This window comes from Barbus barbus (genome assembly GCF_936440315.1).
Source record: "Barbus barbus genome assembly, chromosome: 16".
NCBI lineage: Eukaryota > Metazoa > Chordata > Actinopteri > Cypriniformes > Cyprinidae > Barbus > Barbus barbus.
The window spans coordinates 15,027,414-15,050,427 of record NC_136744.1 but is presented as its reverse complement, the minus strand read 5'-3'; the positions used below and the strand labels follow the sequence as shown (position 1 = coordinate 15,050,427).

Below are 23,014 nucleotides of genomic sequence, written 5' to 3'. Positions count from 1 at the left end.
TTTCATTTTCAAGTTTTAAATATTTTATGTCATCTTGCGGCCTCCTTGGAAGTTTGCTGAGGCCCTCTAGTGGTCCCAGGACCTCTAGTTGAGAATCACTACAGATGAAAGAAAATGAAAGTAAATGTAGATTTTTCTTTAAAGTAAGAATTAAAATGAAAAAAGAATCAAAATAAAATCATTTTAATTACAATGGTGTTTATTTATAATGGTTACATATAAATACTATCACAGGATTTGCTGAGAAAGTCATTTTTAACATTGACATGAAATTTGTTAAGCAAGAAGCAAACTGGATTGAGTATTAAATAATTTTGTGAATGGAATTTTGAACAAATTATCTAAGACAGAAGAAAAAATATGTTTCATGTACATCGGGTAGGCTAAATACTCATTATTAGTAGGTAAAAACAGTATAAATATGCATATAGTAACTGTATATAGTGGAGACCTCTATAGAGGCCAGTATGTACAAACAAAGCCTTGCAAACTTTAGGACGACACAATATGGAAGAAAAGACTACTTCCATTTAATCGTGACTTTAATCAGTTTTGTCTTCATGGTCTAACAAACATGAGCACACACACAAACCACACATCTGCCATTTCCACACAGTGCATTCACACTTTTTATGCTGTTAAATACTCTCTTTCTCTGCTTCTCTTTGGGTGAAATATCATAGCCAGCAATAAAAAGTGAATACATCAATAAATACTTTTAAAACGCATAAAACTATTCAGCTTTAAATCTCATCATCTCATGACCGATCCCAGGCAACACAATGTATATTTCAAATAGTAAAAAAAAGTACGGATTACAACAAATGTTGGCACATTCTTGAGTTGCTATATGCTAATGGGACTCAGAGAGCACAAACCAAATGGCTATATTGCAAACAAGTGACCATATGAAAAGACCCCTCCAACATATCGCATATCTTCAGCTGAAGATTTATAATTTAATACCTATAAACTAAGGTGATTGTTTGCATTGCAAGTTGAGTCTAGATCAAAACCCTTGAGGAACACTGGATACTGAAACCACAGGCAGTATATGAAAAATAAGATAGCTTCAAGACTTCCGAAACTGATGTTTGCATAATATCCTCTGTGCTACATAGATGGCAGTTGGTAAAAGAATATAAATGGCAAACCAGTTTCCTTCAGAGGCACCTTCATACGAAACCTCTGTAAGGTTATTGACTGACAGGGCGGCAAAGCAGCTGTCTTCAGTTTTGGACACAACCAGCTTGAAGAGACTATAAATCTCAAAGGCTCAACAAGAAAAGTGCAGATTCAAAAAGAATGAAAGCCAGCCATGTGAATGCAGGTCGTCACCATGTGCGTCTCGGTATAGGTGGAGGCTGCATGGGCCTTTGTGCAGGCGTCTGATGAGCAGGACGGGATGGAGTCGATACATATCGCTCATTTAGTATCGCTGGATTCCTAAGAGACAGTGGGTTAAATTTAAAATGAGTAATATACCAAACTAAGCTCCAGACAAACCAGGGAAATAGGTTACAATTGTTAAACTTATATAGCCTAATAAATAAATATCAATATATGTTGAGGGTTTTTTTTTAACCCCAAATCTTAAATAGTGAATTATATTGTTCAAAAGTCTGGGGTCTGTAAGTTTTTTTATGTTTATGAAAAAATTCTCACCAAGGCTGTATTTATTTGATCAGACAGTAAACAGTAATGCTGAATATTATTAAAATTTAAAATGACTGTTTTCTTTTTGTAAATATTTATCATTTATTCCTATGGTGGCAAAGAATTTTCAGCAGCCAATACTCTAATATTGTAATACTCTAAACAAAATTATAATATTAAGAATAATTTCTTAATATTATAATTTTGAAAACAGTTGCTCTGTGATACATTTCTCTTTTTTTCTATAGAAAGAATTGTAAAATTAAAGTTTGAAAATCTCCCTTCAACTTACAGTGATAAAATGTTTTATCATCCTAACATTTGCATACTGAATTGTGATCGGTTATTTCTTCTTTGCATATAACATGTATCCATTTATAACCACTTTCAAATGTACAGTTCTAAACTGGGGTTGGATGTGCACAGATTGCACACCTTTCTAAAAATTCTCTAAATTTATCATAGCTCCCATAAGCTAGGCAAGATTTAGGCAGTGGATACGTGGCACCCACATCAGACTGCGGATGTTCTTCACCCCCTCTCTGACACGACACCAATCCTCTGATGTTTGTGTTTGTGTATATTAGCTGGTGAAGATGTAGCACATTCTAAACCCACACTCCGTCTTTATGAGATTTAAAGGTTGATGCTTCTACACATGATCAAGTCACTGATGGAAAGTTAAGCTTCACAAACCCCGGCGTTGTGGTCTAAAGAGTTCAGCGATTGATGCTGTGGTTTGTCACATGGGGAGGTGTAGAGTTTCATACACGAAGCACCTTTGCTTCACCTACAAACTTTTAGCCAGTCATCTGGTGCATTCTCACAGTGAAACTTTTCGAAAATAAAACTAGTCTAAGCCACAACTCTCTATGTACATGTTCACTTGGTATAACTTCGAATCTAAAGACTCGCTGTATAAAATAACTTCTCAGATAAATTTATTTTTACATACAGTTTGAAATATACTTCAGAATAGAGCTATGACAGAAAACACGCTTGTCTTTTCTGATTCCAACACAGTTGGTTTTACCTGGTATTGTGTAAGCCATTGTAAACACGTACCTCTCTATTACTCGTGGTGGGACTCTGGGTGGGGGGAGTACTGGTGGAGTATCCACTACGGGCCGGAGAGGCCGTGGAGGAAGTGGAATATCTGGAGGCTCCTTAAACCATAGAAAAGACATATGATATGATGGGTTTCTAATATAACAACCTAAGCTAAATACTTTGTGCCAGTATAATTTAATACAACAATAATCTATTAATGTGTAAAGTATTATAGTTTAAAAGTTTGCAGTCACTAAGTCTGCATTTATTTGTTCAAAATACAAATATATATATATATAATGCATTCCTGTGATTGCAAAGCTGAAGTTTCAGCAACATTATTCCAGTCTTCAGTGTCACATGATCCTTCAGAAGTCATTTCTAAAATGCTGATTTGCTGCTCAAGAAACATTTCTTGATGCTGAAAACAGTTGTGCTGCTTAATATTTTTGTGGAAACTGTGATAAACAAACTGACCTCACATTCTCCTTCTGCCCCGCTGCTGTTGCTGACATTGCTCTGAATGCTCAATCTGTGACTGCTACTACCTGCACAGGTCAAACCTTTACAATTACATTGTAGAAACACTCCATACTTGTAAACATGGTTCTGTTCACAGTAATATCAGATGTTATTGTGTGAGATTAAAGAAGCTATTTATTACATACTAGAAGTGCTGGAGGTGCTTCCTGTCTGCCAGCTTCCTCTCTGCAGCGGTCTACTAACAGGAGGGGGTTGAGCAATCGAACGAGGTGCAGGTTCGTACACTGAGCAATTCACGTTCGTTTGAGAACCCCACTGAACGTTTGTTTGCATGGGTGCTGTAATCATAAGCTCTAATGGAAAAACAGAAAGATTTGTACATTCTAATAGCATGCCATGTTAACCACTTACGAGTATATTGTATAATGAAATGTGTCCTTCGTTTCCTTACCATTTGTCCCTTTGCCTCTACAGCGTCGAGTGATGCTGTCTCTTAATCTTTGTAAATTGTCCTTAAAGAAAATGGAGAATGTTACGGAAACATCAGAGACACTCATATCATTTGTTAAACCTATGAAGGGTTAACATCATATTTGATACGCAAGGCCTCTAAATTATCCACATGATCAAAACTTTGCTGAAAAACCTATTGTACACAATCTACCACATGCATTCTGATTAATAGTTCAAACTTTTTTTAGAAAGTAAGAGGTCTTTAAATATAATTTTACAAAGGTCATGAGTCATTTTGCTGTGAAATCTAAATGTCAGAATAACTTTATATTGTTAGTAATATTTCAAGATGAACACCTGCTGGACTGAAGCAACTTAAGGTCATTACACACTGAGTCCGAAATTTTCGATCGTTAAAAAATAAATACGACCTCACTTTGTGTCAATCACGTTTACACACTGCCTCCGAAACTTTCGTCCGTCATAAAAAAAAATTCGGATCAGGTTCGATTTTCTGCGTTTTCGCAACCGTAGCATGAATTTGGATAGGAAAGGATGAGGAATATGAAAAAACAGAAAAACGCATAAGAAAATTCCGGACTCAGTGTGCAATGACCTTTAGGCTTATGTAATTATCCATACAGAAAAATAATGTTAAAATGTAATTAACAAATATTATACATTAGGTTTTTGAGGAACATTTATTTGTATCTTCCAATCATCATTGTTTTGTTGTATTATATGTTTTGCTTCCCACAATAAATTTTGATCATTAAACTAAGCATTTAAATATAATCTTAAGAGATATTATTGGGAAATACAGAGTGACAACTGATATTTATATGCATTTTATATATGTAGTCCACTGTATTAATAGAATTTAATAGTTTTGGTCATATAAATGGCATCTACATCAAAGTGCATATTTTCACTCAGTTTGAGCCTATGAATAAAATGTTTTTTCACTCCTTGATTATGAGCTCCATATTCAAAGTCATAAAAGCCTGATCAAATATGAAATGATACAAAAAAAACTTACCTGCTGAAAGCGGAGAGAGCGCCATCTTTTATCTTGATCAAACTGCCAAGCCTTGAACTCCTGCACTGCCTCTTCTACAGTCAGCTCACCCACCTTCACCCTCTCTTGCAGAGAGATGAGCTGCCTCTGTCCCGGGGTCTTCATACCTGCAAATGGGTCATGGTGACTGCTCATGTCTCTGTCTCTAACCAGCCGTACAGGAGCTGCAAGCATAGAAATTTAGATTTATTTGTAATTTAAAAATCCATATTCTGTTCATAAATGCATATGGTTCACAATTAGGCGCAGGAATCTTTTATACCTAAAGAGGAATCCCTTTCTGGCCGTTGACTGAGTGAGTATACAGGTTCCTTGAGACAAAATACTGTAAAACAGGTCAAATTTAACTTAAATTACTATAAGAGGAACGTTTTCAGAGACTTAAGATTTCCATTAAAAGGATAGTTCACTCAAAATTGAAAATTCTGTAATATTTTACTCACCCTCATGTCATTTTAAAACCGCATGACTTTCTTTCTTCCATGAAACACAAAAGAATATATTTTGAAGAATGTTGAGAGCCATGTTGGTTCCCAGTTTATTTACCAACATTCTTCAAAATATCTTCTTTTGCGTTCCACAGAATTAAAGAAAGTTATACAGATTTAGAATTATATTAGAGAGTAAATGATGCAACAGTTTCTGATGTTAGAAGCTAAAATTAGAGCCTGTATGTTTGCACTGTGGTTTAGCTGTGTTTGCCTAATGAACTTTTGGTTTGCACCTTTGGAAATGTAGGTTGTGTTCTCTTCAGGCTCTGGCATGTTGGCTGGTCGTGGAATCGGTGCTGGTGGGCGGTTGATTATTTCAGGGGTGGTTTGTGGCTCCACCGTGTCATAAATTTGATCAGGGCAGCACGGATTATACAGGTCCTCATCTTCTATGTCCCCATAGATTTCAGCATTAAGGTCATGGTAATCTTCATCATCCATTTCAGGTAATCCACCATTGGTTGAAGTATGTTCAAAGGGTTGAAAACTCTTGTCAGGTTGTGCTAAAGGAAAACAATTCATGTTATTTGACAACTACACAATATATAATATCCACGAATGGTTTATACCCATTTGTGCACCAGTTTACATCTTTATAAATGCCATATATTAGCAGGGTTGCTCTGGTTTCGCACTACACAAACAAGCTACATCCTGTGGCAGAGAGGTTCAAATATACATACTAGCAGAATAAGCTAAGTTGCCTTAATAATTGAAATATTTCCTGGTATGTTACGTTACAAACATGAAAATAATATCGTAAGCCTTTGCAAAAATGTTGTACACCAGGTGAAAATTCTAAGTAATATGTTTTCAGGCTTTTTAATAAGTAACGAGAGTTTTCACAGATGTATATATGTATAAAAAAAAGACTAGATGGAGGGTGTTATCACACGGGAAAAAGTGGCAGAAGTCACAGTCACACAAAAAAACTGCTGTCATGATCAACATTTCTCATTGATGTACCTTCAAAAAACTTTCTCAGCATTGTCTCTGAGTTGGAGTCCTCCAGAGCACTTTCTAGGTCATCATCTGTAGAAACATGAATTCTGTGTAAATAGTTTACAGTGCATGCCTTAAAAATCTGACATTAGGCCTATAAAACATGTCTTTTAATGCTTACATTTTATTATCACATATAATCATAAGTTAGCAGTAGTAACAAAATATGCCTTGAAAAAATAAAAGAAATGCTTGAATTTAAGCAATAATGACTACTGTTCTTGTGCAAGAAAATCTATCCTTCAAAAGAAAATGCTATACACAAACCCATGTCAGGATTTAGTTTCATCATAGACTCGTAAATGTCCTCATTATCGAAATTTGTGATGAAATTTTGAGAAGCCGTCAACATGTCCTCATAGATATCCTCGTTGCCAGAGGTGTTCTGAGATTCCTCCATGTGGGTCTTCACTAAATCTACTGTCTCCTGTTTCGTTTTATGAAAAAATGAATTAATTATTGGCATCATCACTGCTATACGGAAATGAAGACTAATAAAAATACTGCTGTATAAATGTATGCAAATTAATAACAGAGCTATATAACAATGAAACTCCACATAGCACTTTTACAATGCTGTGATATTTAGTTTTACATGCATTAATATGTTTATGTGCTCCCACAGAATTTTAGGAATTGGATGACTCAGTTTACTACAATTTGTTGTCAGTTACAGAAGTCATCAAGAACATTTATGCAATTAACTCACAGCATATTCATCCATAAACTGTCTTAAATCGGAGAAGCCACTCTTCTCGGCCAGTTTGTTAGGGTAATCCCCGTCTTTGTTCATCACACTGTAGGCCTGCATGGCTCCAGGGCACCGCATTAACAAAGATGTTAACTTTTTTAAGCCATACTTGGCTGAGAAGTGAAGCAGTGTTGGAAGTTCCACATTACGGTGATCTGAAAACAAAGAGATAGCTTTTCATTATTATTCAGTAGAGTTTCCTGTCCTCTGAAAAAAATTAACCATCCACACCAGTTCCTTAACTTGGTGTTATGTTATTTACCACCATAAAAGATATTCATCATAAACGAGACTTCTATAAACTGTAACACACGCAAGTTGTTATGAATGAAATCACTTACTCGCTGGCGTGTTATCTGCAATTTGACTAATTCCAAATACTTGTAATCCATTTAGAGGCATCCGTTCTTCCAGACAGCCTGCAAGCAAATTATCCAATGACTCGGGCACCTTTGATGTGATATCAAATGCCTGAAAATTTAATATAAAACAATAATTAAAAAAAAACTCAATGTTAGTCTTTAAATTAAAAGTAATTTTCTGTAACTACTTTATAAAGCAAAACATTATTGTCTGCATGTTAACATTTAATGAATGTTTATTTCTGCTCCTGTTGCCTCACAATTTTTATTTCTAAAGTCTAAAATTGGCTTTTTGCTTTTTATTGTTATGGACTAAACAAAAAATTACATAAAGCATCTTGCATTTCTGATTTCAGGGCTGTGTGTTGCTATTCAGGCATCTGTACGAGATCAGACCACCTGTGGGGCCGATACACTGTCACAGATATTTGACATAAAATTACTGCATATTATAATATTTAAAATGTTAAATAGTTTAATTTATTAATTTTATTATAATATTAAATATTCATTAATTATGAGACCTTACATTTTTCACAACACCATAATGTTTCACCAATACGCGTCATTTGTTTATAATTATATACGATTTATATTTTTATATTTCCATTTATATAATTTTATTTCTGTGAAGCTACTTTGAAATGATTAATATTTTGAAAAGTGCTATGCAAATAAGCATGGCATGTCTTAACTCCATTATCACATTCATTAACAAGTCCTTTCAGTTCATGTAATTCAGTTTTTTTCTGTTTTAACTGATTGTTTTTCAGTTGCATCATTACCTGACACATGAACTGCATTGGATCCATTGCTTTCTTTAGATGCCTGCAAATTTCCTCCATTTCTGTGTAATATGCTACAGTTGTTGAACAGACCACAGATTCATTTTGATAAAGAGTCAATGAGACTTTCCCAGCTGGCATATCTAGGAGAAAAATATATTTTTAAGAAAACAACCCTGACAAGTCCAAACACAAATTTGAAAAAGACAAAGCTTCTCTTATAATAAGTGAGCACATTAACAGGAAACAATATGTAAATTCAGTAGAAAGTGAAAAGGTTCCTCTTTCTGGGTTTTTTGTCTTACCAGGTGACGGTACAGTAACAACGTACTCATTTACAAGAGTCCCAGGCATCCGCTGAGGTGTCGAGTATTGAGAGTGAAACTCCACCTCCAGTCTGCCCTCATCCACAATTTTCTTTACCGAGATTATATAAATATTCACATGATTCTTTATGGGAACAAACAAATGGTGAGAAAATCACGAGACAGCATCAAATACAGTAAATGACAGAGTAACACAAGACGATTGATGTTAATTCTGTAAATGTCAGCAAATGCTTTTGAATGAAATGCTGAAGCTATAGTTTGCTACAGAGTAACATTCTTTGATTTCACAAAATTCAAAAGTAACAATAGTTTACAATGTAGAGGATAAAGAGTTTTAAAAATATGAACAATGCTAACACTATTTAAGCCATATGTGCACTAAAATATCGAAATGTCCACACCACGAGACATACTGTATAAAAAGGTCTCTTTATCCATTAAAATAAATTAGGCATAATTGGATTTATTATATTCTCAAATAATCAAATCGATTGATTTAAAACTACATGGTAAAGTATTAACGTAATTAGTAAACACACCCTACGGGCAGGAACAAAAGTAGTCTATGAAGACGACAACTTCATTCAGCTGTGATATTGTTTTAGTCATTTTATCACCCATCGCTGATACATCATCTTTCTTTCAACATATCAATGAATTAAGAATGTTATCTAAATTAAGCTTGTTAGACAAGGGCCCTGCACTGACTTCCTGTCTAATTTAAAAAAGCACAAAGAAGTGTGATCTCAAACCATATGAGCTTCATGCTGACATCAACAACTTGGCCTATATATTCTAAGAAAAGCTTTCTATTTAGGCTCTGCAAGCACTGTACTTACCCCACAGAGTATTCTATCTGGTTGGATGGTAAGGCAAGTTTGGTCATCTTGTGGCTCCGTGGCATTTGAAGAAGTTTGCTCAGTGTGACAAACATCATCCCCGTTCAACTGAATCTGTTCCGTCTCATCGGGTAAAGTCTCAGGAATCTCTGATAATGTCAACTCATTCATTTGTTCTTCGAGTTCAAGTTCATATAGATTTTGGCTTTGGTTTTCACTAACAGATCCTAGAATGAAAAATTATATATTAAACTTTATTTCAGACTGAACTCTTCATGTTTAGTAAGATTAGTTATGATCCACCATGCAAAAATATGTATGCAAATAAATAAATTAAATTAAATAAACCACAGAGCTCAGACGTGCACAGACCACAGAAATAGAATTACTTCAGGCCAACTGAAGTAGTAGGATTAATTATGTATTATGTAGTAAAATTAATTATGATCCAACATGTATAACTATTTATAGTACATAAAAAATAAATAAGAAAAGTAAATAAGAATAATAAATCTTATACAACATATTTCTTAAAATTATATTCAGATGCACTCTTTTGCAGTGAGTCATGTTAATGTTTTACATCTTTGTATCATTATTATTATTGTTGTTGTTATTAAAGGTGAACGATAGTACAAGCAATTAATATGTTCTTATGCTGAATGTACATACCGTTTAAAAAAAACATACCATTATTAATACACTCAAGGACAGTAGACACATATACTGATGGGTCGTCTTCTGAATTGAGCTTTCTCCAATGCTCCCAGTGTTCAAAATAGTCCGCTGACACTTGCCCTTCTGATACACCACACAAAAAGGCAACAACTTTGCATGGATGCTGAAGAAGATCCCGGAAAGTGTCCTGTGCCTCTGGGTCGTGCTGCATGTCCAGCAACGCAGCAGACAGCAAAAGCATGATGCACTTGCTTGAGCCAAACAGCTCATGGTTTTTCATCCACATCCCTTCATTCACATCATACAGAATGAGAGAGCCCTCTGGAAAGTTACATGATGCCGCCAAGATTTGCTGTAGATACTCGGCCCATTCCCTGGCTTCATTGGTATGAACAATTAACACCTCACACATTGTGGAGTATATCCAGGTTGTTCTGCAACACAAATGGATAATAAACAGAACATGAATAATTTAAAATAATTTCTTGGTTCATCAACTACCAAAATTAAGTTGCACTAAAAAATAAAAAAATTTCACTCAGAAATATCCACAAAAAGCAAACATTTCACAAATATTTACAAAGAAAAGGTAAGAAACACATTGAATTTCATGTGAAATTTAAAATAGAAAGACTGACATTTCTTATAAAACACACTCCAATAATCTTAGTTCCAAAAATTACATTTACGTAAATGTTAAGAAAACTCAAATACATTGTTTTTTTCTGCAAAACTTGCGATTTAAAATAACAGTTGCATTTAAATCTAACCAAAGTACACCCAAAAGAGCTTGTTTATTTTCTGATTAATGAATTAGCGAAGAACTGAATGCCAGCCATGTTGCAGGGGCTACATTATTGAGCTAGACACTTTTTGTCATAAGTTGATTGAGCAATAAGTTGGTTTTGGCAACCAAAAATACATCAACACTGTAATTAGTCATTATTTGTCTCCTAAAATCTTCTATAAATGGCACTCTGACATAGTGTCTGTGTACAAATAAAATTTGAAAACGCATGATATGAATGAAGAATTTCCCAATGGAATTTTATGAATCAGGCTGGCTAACTATGAAACATCTTCTATGACCCACATCAACAGAACAGAAGTGATCAAATACGGTTAAAGATACATTTCAGTGCAAAGCCTGTTTAGTATGTCACTCAAATGATTAACAAACTTCATATTTTATGCTATCTACACATTTGTGTGACTGTCCTTTTTGTGATGTAACCCATCAGAGGAGAATTCACTTTTCATGAAACTACTACAGTACATCAACAGTACCCCTCTGAACACAATCGACTGTATTGAGTTCCACACACTTCAAGTAGATATAAACAGAAACTCATTCTCTGAAAGGAGATGCAATTAAGCAACTTTATACCATATGCAGAGTTATCTTTTATTATTATTTCCCGCAAAGTCGAGAAATGTTAAAGCACAAATACAGGAAGATTTTTTTTCAACTTCCTTATCGCTTATTTTGCATCATGTCATCTCTATCATTTTCAACAACAAAAAAATAAGACATATTATGTCAGTAATCTATTTAAATTCTAAAATGAATTCAAAACTACAGTTCTTAACCAAAGACCAAACCATGAAGATTTTTTTTGTTCAAGCATAACATTTTAACTGCAATAGATGAGATCTTTCTTTAAAAATGACTCACCTTGCTTCTTGTGATAAGACGCCCAGGGTGAAATAAACAGTGCCTTGCTTCAGTTGGTGTATATTGGCTGCAACTTCCCACAGTGGCTACCTCCGTTCTCGGTCTATAGCTTCTGATGAAAATACACTGCGTATATGACTGTGGTATAAGACCGATTTGCTTTCAGCTCATGACTTACATCTACTAAAAGAAGCAGTCCATTTCCTGATGGTGGGTGGTAGCGTCACTTCCTAAAATACACTGCAACTGCTTAAACTCACATAGACAGAGCTGCCGTGGGCTGTTGTGACCCTGTAAAACAGACAGAAAATTTCCCAGACAAGTTAAAAACGGAAGTTATGTAAAACTAGCTTATATGTAAAACAGCCATTCACATCCTTTGTGCACAGCATAGTAACTAAATGTTTACCACTTGATTCATTCTCATGATTCATAATAGTGTTTCATTTCATTTCAACCCCACACTGTAAAATAAATTAATAAATAAAATACAAAATACACAAATAAATAAACTTTGACTGTTAAATATTGTAAAAATGTTGGTCAAAAAAGTAAAATACTGGTAAATATAGCTGACATTCCCAGACTTCTGTGTGACACCTCAAATTTGATGGTTTTTCATTAAAACAGCGATGTTTCTTAGACATTTCTTATCAGTTATGTACCTCTCATATTGTTTAATTATTATTTATTGCATTATTTCATGGTGTTTTGCATTTGTGTGTATAACACCTTGCACCTTCTATATATATTAGGATTTACCTCAACTACTTGTAATGAACTTTGATTAATCATGTGGCTTTCTCTTAATATGTGTTTATCAGCATATGTTAGACATACAAAACAGATTTTCGTAATAAGGTATATTAGCATTATTTCAGTTAATAAAATATACAATAAATGTAATTACAATCTAAAACTTGAAATTCTGGTAACCACAGCAGCCTTTTTTTAAACCGTAATTGCCAGAAATGCCAAAATAATAATGATTATTATTTCACTAGATGACTTTGAGCCCTAAAAAATGAACACTGTTTGCTAGCTGGTAATAACAGTGGGACTATACTGCTTTTCTAACTGGCCATTATTTTACTCTGTACGGGCAAATACAGAAACAATGCAAAACTATTAAAGTTTTAAATTTAAATTTAATTTAAAATTAAATGAATTTATATTTTAAAAGCTTGCTATTAATGCCATTATTCTACCCACTATTAACTAAAAGGAGGAACTAAAACATTGCAGCCTTTGCAGGGTTTCAGGTACATTTGAGTCAGGTTAAAGCAAAATGTTGAAGTGAAACATACATTAATTTTGAGAATAAAGTGGAGACAAATTAGGACACACACAGTAAACATGCAAGGCAACATAAGCAAACGTTTCTATAATGATTTCTATGAATACAAACAACATTTCTATGAGTTTTAGTAAATGACCAGAAACCCTTGCAAATGTCATTCACCCTATGAGGTTTTATTCTCTGATCTGTAGTACCCTCAAGAGAACAATCACAAACTTCTTCTTTAGGTCGTGATGTAAAACAAGAATCATACTGTGGAAGTAGGAAAAAAAAGTGTAACTTTGTACAGACCACATGGGAAGGATGTTCTTAAATGGATAGTGGACATTTGAATTAACATATCTAAACATCGAGAAAAAGTTGAGACTTAACTGTTAGATTTAAAATGTTAGGAAAGATAAGTGTCATTTTCACTTCATTCCAATAAACACCAACAAGGTACTAATCCAGCATTAATCCAACAAAACCCAACAGTTGTTGCTGTTTGCTGTTTGTTGGCTAACAAGCAATATATCTAAAAAGTGTCAACCACATAGGCAGAGGCAGAATTGTTGATATTTAACTATTTTTTTCATTCATTTTTCTTACCGCCAAGTTGCGAGATACTATGTAGGCTAATCTTTATCATCTTGTAATCTAACCTTTTCGGTTACTAAAACATCTTTTGAAAACACTGTTTAAATGTATACATGAAAAATGTCAAAAGGTGTACCACCCACCACACAGTTTGTGGAGGTTCAGGCCTTAAGAAAGTGGGCCATACTCCATACTTCAAACCATAATTTACCTGCCAACTGATGAGAGAGTGAAATAAACCACCTACACACCAGTACGGACAGACTAAAAGACCAACAAACTCATTTTTAGGCAAGACACTACATACAGACAAAACATTGTTTTGTAAAATTGTAAAATGTCAAATTTTACATTTTGGGCTATTTTGCTTCTAAAATCTCTTTCAGACCAGAAAGAACATTTTTATTTTATTTTATTGTATCTATTTGTTCCTGTAAAGTTCAAGGCCATTTTCTTAAAATGAGTTTTTCCTAATGAAATCAGAAATCTTCACTTCAGTAGCATTTACATACATACAACAAACTTATCAGTTTGGTTCCTCTCTATATTCTGAAGGTTTTGACAGAGGGATTTATTCATGTATTATTCACATAGTTTATACAACATATTAGCTTAAATGTATGGAAATAAGAGCAAATTCACTTAGATGATGCCTCATTTGCCATTTTAAACAGAAAACATGTAATACAAAACCATTGTCTTAATGTACTGTGATTCATCAACTGAGAAAGCATGGTAATATCTATTAGTTTAAAAATTTGCTGTCTTAACTAATCAGCCAGTAGGGATATCTCATAGTGTTAATGTATTATTGTACAATTTTACATATAATTAGGTAGTGAAACAAAAAGTGTTGCACATTTAGTTAGTGTAGAGATATGAATGTGGCTATAAAACATGTGCAACTGTTTTTTATCATTTAATTAGAAGCACCACAGTTAACTTGTGTTGTCTTTTACAATAGGGACTACGAATTTATTTTAAAGCGTAAACATATTTAAAAATCAAAATGTGTAAATAAAGCTCTGTAAAAACGTTATTTGCATTTTAAAAACACTAATGTATGTTGTGAGTGTGTCTACACACACTTACGATCTTCATGCACAGCTGAACATATGGGTCAAATACAGGAAATACTGTATGTCATGTATGTAGACAAGTGGTCAAGTTCAAAGACCACAAATGTGGGTACTGGGACAGGCCCAGTGTTCGAATTGAGGGGGGGTGTCCCGGACCTCCCATAAGCATCAAGGGACCCCCAAAAAAATATACTTGGGGGGGGTCCCCTGGTTTTTCAATAAAACTATAATACTTGAAACATGAAACTAGTAAAAATGAAAATGAAATGGAAATATTCGATTGCTGTATTAAATTTCGACCTGCTCATGTTACACCGTATTTTATTTTTAGGTGCTTTTCAGGGTTGCTCATTATGACCAATCACACGCGAATCTGTTGATCTTAGGAATGCAGTGGCCAATCAGAGGCGTTCAAATTAGCCATTGCTGATTTAGTTTAAGTGCAGATGTACGTACGATAAAAGTAAGAGATTAATTTATCATACAGATTATAAGAGGAGTTATGAGTGTTTAAACACTAGATAGACTGATTGCTCATTTAGAGTCTGTTCTTTCACTGCATGAATCATGATTCAGTCAAATAAAATGCATTTAGAATGCTCCCAAAATTCAAGATATGGGGGAAGAAATGTACATATTTATATAATTTCATATACTGTAGTTAATCCATATCACGCTAAGGGTACAATTTTTCACAAAAAAAACACAAACGTGATACTGATTTTATACAACAGCTCAATAAACAAGAAGTTAATATTAATAGACTTACGTTTTAGACACTATATTGCCAATTTTTGCTATTTCACCAACAAAAATGGTTCCAAACACAGCCACAGCACTGTTTTGCGTCTCTGAGCAACATGACAGTGTTTCCTTCCTGAATGAATCACCTATTCAAATTATTTGATTCAATCGTAATGACTTGCTGTCACCAACTGGCGGTTTTAATTTAACATTCAAAGTACCTCTTCATTTTTTTTTTTTTTTTTTTAATAATTTCATATCAGTATTCAACGTTTTAGGACAAAACCACGTATAAATAATCAAAACATTTTTATTTTTCTATATCGCCCACCCGGTTTGTCTATGTCTGTGACACACCTGTAGATGGCGCCAGAATATCTGGAAGGGAGAAAGGTGACTGATCAAAGTGAAAGTGAAAGTGACCCATACTCGGAATTTGTGCTCTGCATTTAACCCATCCAAAGTGCACACACACACACACGGATTTATGTCAGGCCTTACTCAAGGGTCGTGGTATTGAGGGTGGAGAGAGCGCTGTACATACACTCCCCCACCTACAATCCCTGCCGGCCTGAGACTCGAACCCGCGACCTTTGAGTTACGAGTCCGACTCTCTATCCATTAACTGTTAGGCCACGACTTCCCCCAAAGGCAATGCCATAAGCAGCCATATCAGAAGCTAATGATAGAAATAACACAGCTAACAACATAACAACTGAATAATCATGATTTTAAATAAATATTTATTATAAATATGTACATTTATTAGTTTATTAAAAGTAGTCAAAGACGCCAATACTAGAACCTGTGCGTCGTGACTGACCTCTGCTGGTGAACACTCGTCACACCTCGAAGAAAACATGGCTGCCAACCAGAGCTCAGACTGGAGCACCGTGTGCGAGAAATTTCGCCTGGCCCAGGATCTCTCCGAAGTACAGTCGAGAAAAGACCCCGAGAACAACCCTTTCCGATCGAAATACAAAGCTAGAGATCTGTTGAAGGAAGTCCATTGTTTACTGAAAAAAATTCAACTCGAGGAGGAGGGCGAGGCCGACGATGAAGCAGACTGTGAGTCCAGGCAGACGGTGGATGAATGTGGGAAATCGTGTTCCGGAGACTCTCCCGCCGGGCTGCGAGCGGCCAGACTCGCGGTGGTGCAGTACTATCTCGGTGTGAACCACATAGAGACCGAGGAGCTGTCGGCTGGAGAGCAGCATCTGATGAGCTGCATGAAACTCATCGACAAGTGCACTACAACACGGGAGAACGTCTCGCTATTCATTCAGGCCCGGGTAAATATACACTGCATACTCGAGCCCTTCCTCCTAAAAGCTTCAGGTTGATAAATATGCAGTGTTGTGTGGTGGTTGGCTTTGGTGTGTGATGATGGTATGTATTGTGTTTTTTGACAGAATCAGCTCGGCATTTTATGGGCGGGAAGAGATGAGATCGAAAAAGCACAAGGATTTCTGGAAATCGCCGAATCTATGTATTTGCTCTACATGAGAGAGGTTTACCGTCCAGTTTATTCATTTTATAAGATTATTTTTGTGCATTAGGTGTGCAACATCTTTTAAGTTTTTATTTAAAAAATAGCTTTTGGCAGTCATTTCTAAATCGTTCTGATGTTAGGCTGATTTCTTATAAGGCAACTAGACACCAGTGATATATTTTTCACACAGTGAATTTCACACACTTAAAAGGTTAGTTCACCCAAAAAATGACTCACCCTCATGTCGTTCCCCTTGGACTGTTTTGCCAATGTCTTTAATACGTTTCTGGGTCTGTGAACATTTCAGTTGCATTGCTGTCTATAATTTGTGTTCCGAAGATGAACGAATGTCTTACGGGTTTGGAAGGACATGAGGGTGAGTAATTAATGACAGAATTTTTGGGTGAACTAACCCTTTAACTGTTGGGGCTCCAAAAAGTCACAAAAATACATAAAACTACATACAGTTGCATGTACATGATGATAATGATGTTGTGGGCTGACATTTCTTTATGCATATAAGGATGGTCAACCACCACTGGACCTTCAAGACTTTTTCATGGTAGAGGGAGAAGAATTATCCCAACAAGAGAAGATAAGAAGGTAATATCTATCCCTTTGATCCTATATAAAACATTATTGTGCTTCCACGAATGTTTTAACCCCACTTTTTCCCCATATGTGTCAGCAGGTTTGAAATGGCATATACGCACACACTGTATTATCTGGCTCAAATGTATAAGAATCTGCAGCAGTATGAGAGAGCTGGACAGTACTGTCACAGTACACTACAGAGACAGCTGGAGTACAAGCAGTTTGTGCCACTCGAGTGGGCCATCAATGCAGCCACACTGTCACAGTACTACATCACCAAGGTATGATGTGCAGTGCCCTCCAAAAGTATTGGAACAGTAAAGACAAAATTGCTCTGTTGGCTGTGGAGTCAAGACATTTACAAATATTATTAAAAGATGAATATGAGACAAAACTACAGAATGTCACATTTTATTATTGGGTGATTCAACACATAGATGTTTTACCAGCTGAGAAGTTCTTTTTAGAGTTTCATCCCTCTATCTGATGTGAACATAAGTATTGGAACAGTTACCTCACAGGTCTTTCTAAGTGATCAGCTGTGTCCTGTTGCATTAATTCTTCAGATATTAAAAGCAGGGAATGTGTCGTATGAGTTATATCCATTACTTCTGTATTCTGAATCTTACATTGGATGATGACACACACAAACCAGGATGAAGACGAGGGAGCTGACTTTGAGAGAAAAGCAAGCTATTTGGATGCTAAAATAAAAGAGGAAGATTAGAGCTCTAGCAAAAACAAAGGACATGGAGAAATCAAGAGTTTGGAAACCACCAGCAACCAACAACGACCTGATCGGCTGAGAAAACAACAGTAGTTGATGACAGACAAATCATTAAAGCTGTGAAAATGAACCCTAACAGACATGTCTGTAAAATCACCAACAACTTCCAGAAAGCTGGGGTGATGCTCTGACAATTTACTGTCCTCAGGAGACTTTGACACAGAATTACAGATGCAGCAAGATGCAAACCTCTGACCAGCACCAAAAATAGAAAGGCAAGATTTTTGTGCCAAAAAGCACAAAGTTGAGCCAGAAGAGTTTTGGAACTGTGTTTATGGACCGATGAGACAAAGATGAACCTTTATCTAAGTGATGGGAAAGCAAAAATGTGGAGAAAAAAGGGAACTGCAATGATCCTAAACATACATACTTCATCTGTAAAGCATGGTGGAGGTGTTGTCATGGCATGGGCATGCATGGCTGCCTCTGGAACAGGCCCTCTCAACTTTACTGATGACTTAATGTTTGATGACAGTAGCAGAATGAATTTGGAGGGGTACAAAACCATCGTGCCTACCAATATTCAAGAAAATGCCACCAGATTCATTGGGAAGTGCTTCATATTGTATCAGGACAATGACCCAAAACACCCTGCCAGTTCAGTCAAGGAATTTATAAGGACAAAGAAATGGAAAGTCTTAGATTGACCAAGTCAATCTCCAGATTTAAATCCGATTGAACATGAATTTCACCAGCTGGAGAGGAGAGTAAAGGCAGAAACCCCCCAAAACAAGCAACAATTGGAATCGGCTGCATTAAAGGCTGGGAAAAGCATTTCAAAGGATGAGAACAAGAGTCTGGTGATGTCTATGGGTCACAGACTCACTGCTGTGATTGTGTGCAAAGGATCTGCAACTAAATAATAGCTTTTAATCTTTTATATCTGCCTTATGTTCAACTGTCCCAATACTTATGCTCACATCAATGAGTGGGATGAACTCTAAAAGTGCTGTTCTTTTTATTTGGTAAAACATATATGTGTTGAAACGGCTAATAATAAAATGTGACATTCTCTAGTTTTGTCTCATATTCATCTTTTAATCATATTTGCAAATGTCTTGACTCCACAGCCAACAGAGCAATTTTGTCTTTACTGTTACAATACTTATGGAGGGCACTGTATATAGTGTGTGTTCCACAGCGTCTTTTTCTTTTTTTGTAAATGGCAGTTGGCAAACCTACTGGAAGGTACTTACTACCACCTACTGCACAACACCGGCATGACAGCTGATGTAAAATAAGGGTCGAGCTTTTGGATAGTCGATACCGATCAAAAAAATGCTTAATTGGCCCGATCCCCATCCTTGAGATTGGCTTGGGACATCCCTAATTATAACCTCCATGATTCTGTAGTCAAGGTCATAGTAATTAACTTTGTCTCTGTTGTCATTGTATCTCAGACACGGTACATGGAGGCTCGTCACTGTTTGGCTGCGGCTAGTGTAATTGCTACTCTTGCAGGAGAAATCCCCTCCGAAGCAGCTGCCAAAGAAAGTGAGTTTCTGTGTGGTGTTCATTCTTGTATGTTGCTGGATATTGTGTATTTCCCTGCACTTCCATTGCTTTACTGAATGCCATGTGGTGGTTGCTAAATGAAAACAAAACTCCCTAAATATAGTCCGTTCACAAGTGGCCTTAGTTTCACTAATAGTGAAACTATCACTGTAATAATATTGTATTTGATTATAATAGTACTGAAGCAATGGCATTTAACACTATCTGTCTGTTATTGTAACACTCATGCTTGTCGGTTGTTTTGCATTTCATCAGATCCTGAGGTTGTACAAACCAACAAACTGTGGTTTGTACAACTTTGGCCAATGATACAGAACCTCTAACTTATAGAGATAAGACTGTAAGTTAGTTTTGTCCAGAGAAGGTTATACCTATTAAACATCTTTGAAAGATCTAGAAAAGTGTTATAAAGCTGTTAAACGCCATTTAAAAAAAGTCTGGGGTCAGTACGATTTAAAAAAAAAAAAAAAATTAATACTTTTATTGAGAAAAGATGCATTAAATTGATTAATAGTAAAAACATGTTACAAAATATTACTATTACAAAAAAATGCTGTTCTTTTGAAAATTTAAAAAGAAAAATGGTTTCCACAAAAAATATTAAGCAACTTTGATGAAAAATGTTTCTTGAGCAGGAAATCATCATATTAGAATGATTTCTAAAAGACCATGTGACTGAAAACTGAAGTATTGGCTGCTGAAAATTCAGCTTTGACATCACAAGAATAAATTACACATTACAATTGATCAAAATAGGAAACATTAAAAATCCTAATGTCCCCAAATAAAATATTTTACTGCTTTCCTTTTGTCATATAGCACATTTATTAAAATTAATACATGTAGGTTTGAATTTATATGATAGATTATAATAAATTATTTTGAATGTTCTCAAAGGTGATGCTGAATGTGAAAAACGTGAAGAGCTCCTGCAGAAGCGAGCCGAAATTGCCAGATGCTGGATTAAATATTGCATTAATCTGATGCAAGATGCCAAAAAACTTCTTGAGGTAGCCATGCTTCTTTTACATTTTGAGAGCTTTGACTTTTTACTTTGACTTGTCTAAGCATTTTCCATTGCTCCATAGGATAATATCGGAGAACTAGACTTAGATCGGCAGGAAGAACTGAAGAGGGCACGTCGGAATGAAGAGGAAGAAAAAGAGAAGGGAAGAAAAAGCGCCATCCTTTTTGGTTCAAGCGATACCTTTGACTCCATTTGCAGTCTGGAAGAGAAAGTAAGCATCATGCTTCCACTAGACTTTGAAGAAGCCCGTAGCGTCTTTCTGGTGGGTCAAAGCTACGTAGCCCAGGCCAAAGAGTATTTCGCAATGGATGGTCACGTGACAGATCACATTGAGATCTTGCAGGACCATAGCACTCTCTTCAAGGTCCTGGCCTTCTTTGAACAGGATCTGGAACGCCGCTGCAAGATGCACAAACGTCGCGTCGACATGCTGGAGCCAATCTGCAAGGATTTGAATGCTCAATATTATTTGCTAATCTGCCGACAGCTGCAGTTTGAACTTGCAGAAACCTATTATGAGATGATGGACCTGAAGTTGGCTGTAGCCGACAAGCAGGATCAGCCAGATGTGCACACCATAAAGAAGTTTAACCATTTGTGTTCCTCCTCTATGAAGTATTATCAGATGTTCCTCGACTCCATCCGCTCACCAGAGGGAAAGTTTCCTGAAAAACTCGAGGATGACCTGCTAAGGCCAGCGCTGGTGGCCAAATTCCGTGTTGCCAGATTACAGTCCAAGCTTATTTCCAGTAACCTGGCCACCCAACTGGAGAATCTCAGCCACTCACTGGAGTCATACAACTTTGTTGTGCAATACTGTGAGGAGAACCCAGAAGCCAAGAAGGCTGTTGAAACCGAGCTAGAGTTGAGCATTGAGATGGTCTCCCTGCTTCCACTCAAGATAAACGGAATTAGATCCAAAATTGCCTCCTGCAACTAACGGGCTGTTGAAAACAGTTTATTTTGGCCCCTCGCGTAAATATGAACACCTGACAAATATACACTACACCTTGTTCCTTCCCAGACCTAGATATATCGAATTAGCTTTCCTAGGACCACAGTGTAAGAAACTCCTTCAACCGTAGAACCATTTATCACAAACTCTTGTGGACCGATGTAATTGCATGATTTACAGTCACTAATTTATTTTCAATGTGCAATGTACAATTGTATTTAATGCAGAAAAATGTTTGTTTCAAATTTTATGAATGTTATGTTTAGCTGGCCCAAGATTTAACATATAGCTATACCAATATTAAAGCATTTAATGCCAATAAACATAAAAAAGCATAAATGCCATTCTTCGTTTTGTCTTATTCAGTCAAGACAACATATTAAAGAAATAGCTCACCCAAAAATCAAAATTTGCTGAAAATGTACTCACCCTCAGCCCATCCAAGATGTAGATGAGTTTGTTTCTTCATAAAAACAGATTTGGAGAAATTTAGCATTACATCACTTCATCTACAGTAAACAGGAGCCATCCAAACAGCTGATAAAAACATCACAGTAATCCACAAGTTATCTTACTCTAGTTCATAAATTAACATTTTGTGCAGTGAAGAGCTGTGTGTTTATAAGAAACAAATTCATCATTAAGGTGTTTTAGTCCATCTGCAGTTGTCCTCTTACATCAAAATCAATGGTGCTTAATCTGTGTATATTTCTCTCCTGATTCAGAAAAGACTACTTTTTCAATAGATAAAGCAATATTATGGATAGAGGACTCATATTTTAGCCGGAAGTGAGGGTTTGAATTAAAAACGTCCTGATGCATTTGTTCATTACGAACATGCAGCTTTCAACTTCACAAAATGTTAATTGATGGACTGGAGTTGTGTGGATTGTTTTTGGATTATTGTGATGTTTTTATCAGCTGTTTGGACTCTCATTCTGATGGCACCTATTCACTGCAGAGGAAGTGATGTAATGCTTAATTTCTCCAAATCTGTTCTGATGAAAAAACAAATTCATCTATATTTTGGATGGCCTGAGGGTTAAGTTTTCAGCACATTTTAATTTTGGGATAAACCTTTCCTTTAATTGTAAATTTCCATTTACACACATACACATACACACACATAAATGTGCAGCCATTGGATTTAACGGCTGAGTGCAAAGAGGAAAGTACCAGAGAGTACGGTGTTAATTTTATTTAATTGAGTTAATGTAGCATAAAGAACATTTAAGCAGCAAGCTTGATGTACATCTTGATACATTCTTTCTTCGCAAAGGATGTGGTTCATATCGTACAACATGGATCACAGA

General features: G+C 35.7%; 2 protein-coding genes across 4 annotated transcripts; one reads left to right on the top strand and one right to left on the bottom strand.

Moving 5' to 3' along the window:
• Positions 1 to 168: 168 nt before the first annotated feature.
• LOC306882879 (phosphoinositide 3-kinase adapter protein 1-like) lies at positions 169 to 16,747 on the bottom strand. 3 transcript variants are annotated; one of them, XM_079437865.1, is made up of 18 exons: positions 16,155 to 16,747; positions 11,633 to 11,923; positions 9,970 to 10,391; positions 9,280 to 9,506; positions 8,417 to 8,561; positions 8,112 to 8,254; positions 7,306 to 7,435; positions 6,923 to 7,119; positions 6,481 to 6,640; positions 6,178 to 6,243; positions 5,445 to 5,714; positions 4,983 to 5,045; positions 4,682 to 4,884; positions 3,641 to 3,701; positions 3,375 to 3,542; positions 3,184 to 3,254; positions 2,722 to 2,822; positions 169 to 1,446 (listed from the first exon to the last, which is right to left on the bottom strand). In XM_079437865.1, exons 3-18 carry the CDS (start codon positions 10,367 to 10,369, stop codon positions 1,335 to 1,337), a joined length of 2,517 nt encoding a protein of 838 aa, XP_079293991.1. In that variant the 5' UTR covers positions 10,370 to 10,391; positions 11,633 to 11,923; positions 16,155 to 16,747; the 3' UTR covers positions 169 to 1,334. The 3 variants fall into 3 exon arrangements, with proteins under 3 accessions (XP_079293991.1, XP_079293989.1, XP_079293990.1); XM_079437863.1 differs by lacking the exon at positions 16,155 to 16,747 and having other exon boundaries at positions 9,952 to 10,391; positions 11,633 to 11,818; XM_079437864.1 differs by lacking the exon at positions 16,155 to 16,747 and having other exon boundaries at positions 175 to 1,446; positions 3,184 to 3,269; positions 11,633 to 11,874.
• LOC306882881 (KIF-binding protein) lies at positions 16,168 to 22,045 on the top strand. The gene is made up of 7 exons (XM_079437867.1): positions 16,168 to 16,623; positions 16,744 to 16,842; positions 17,347 to 17,426; positions 17,515 to 17,698; positions 19,605 to 19,698; positions 20,617 to 20,729; positions 20,808 to 22,045. The coding sequence occupies exons 1-7, from the start codon at positions 16,192 to 16,194 to the stop codon at positions 21,684 to 21,686; spliced, it is 1,881 nt and encodes a 626-aa protein (XP_079293993.1). The 5' UTR covers positions 16,168 to 16,191; the 3' UTR covers positions 21,687 to 22,045.
• The last annotated feature ends 969 nt before the right edge of the window (positions 22,046 to 23,014 follow it).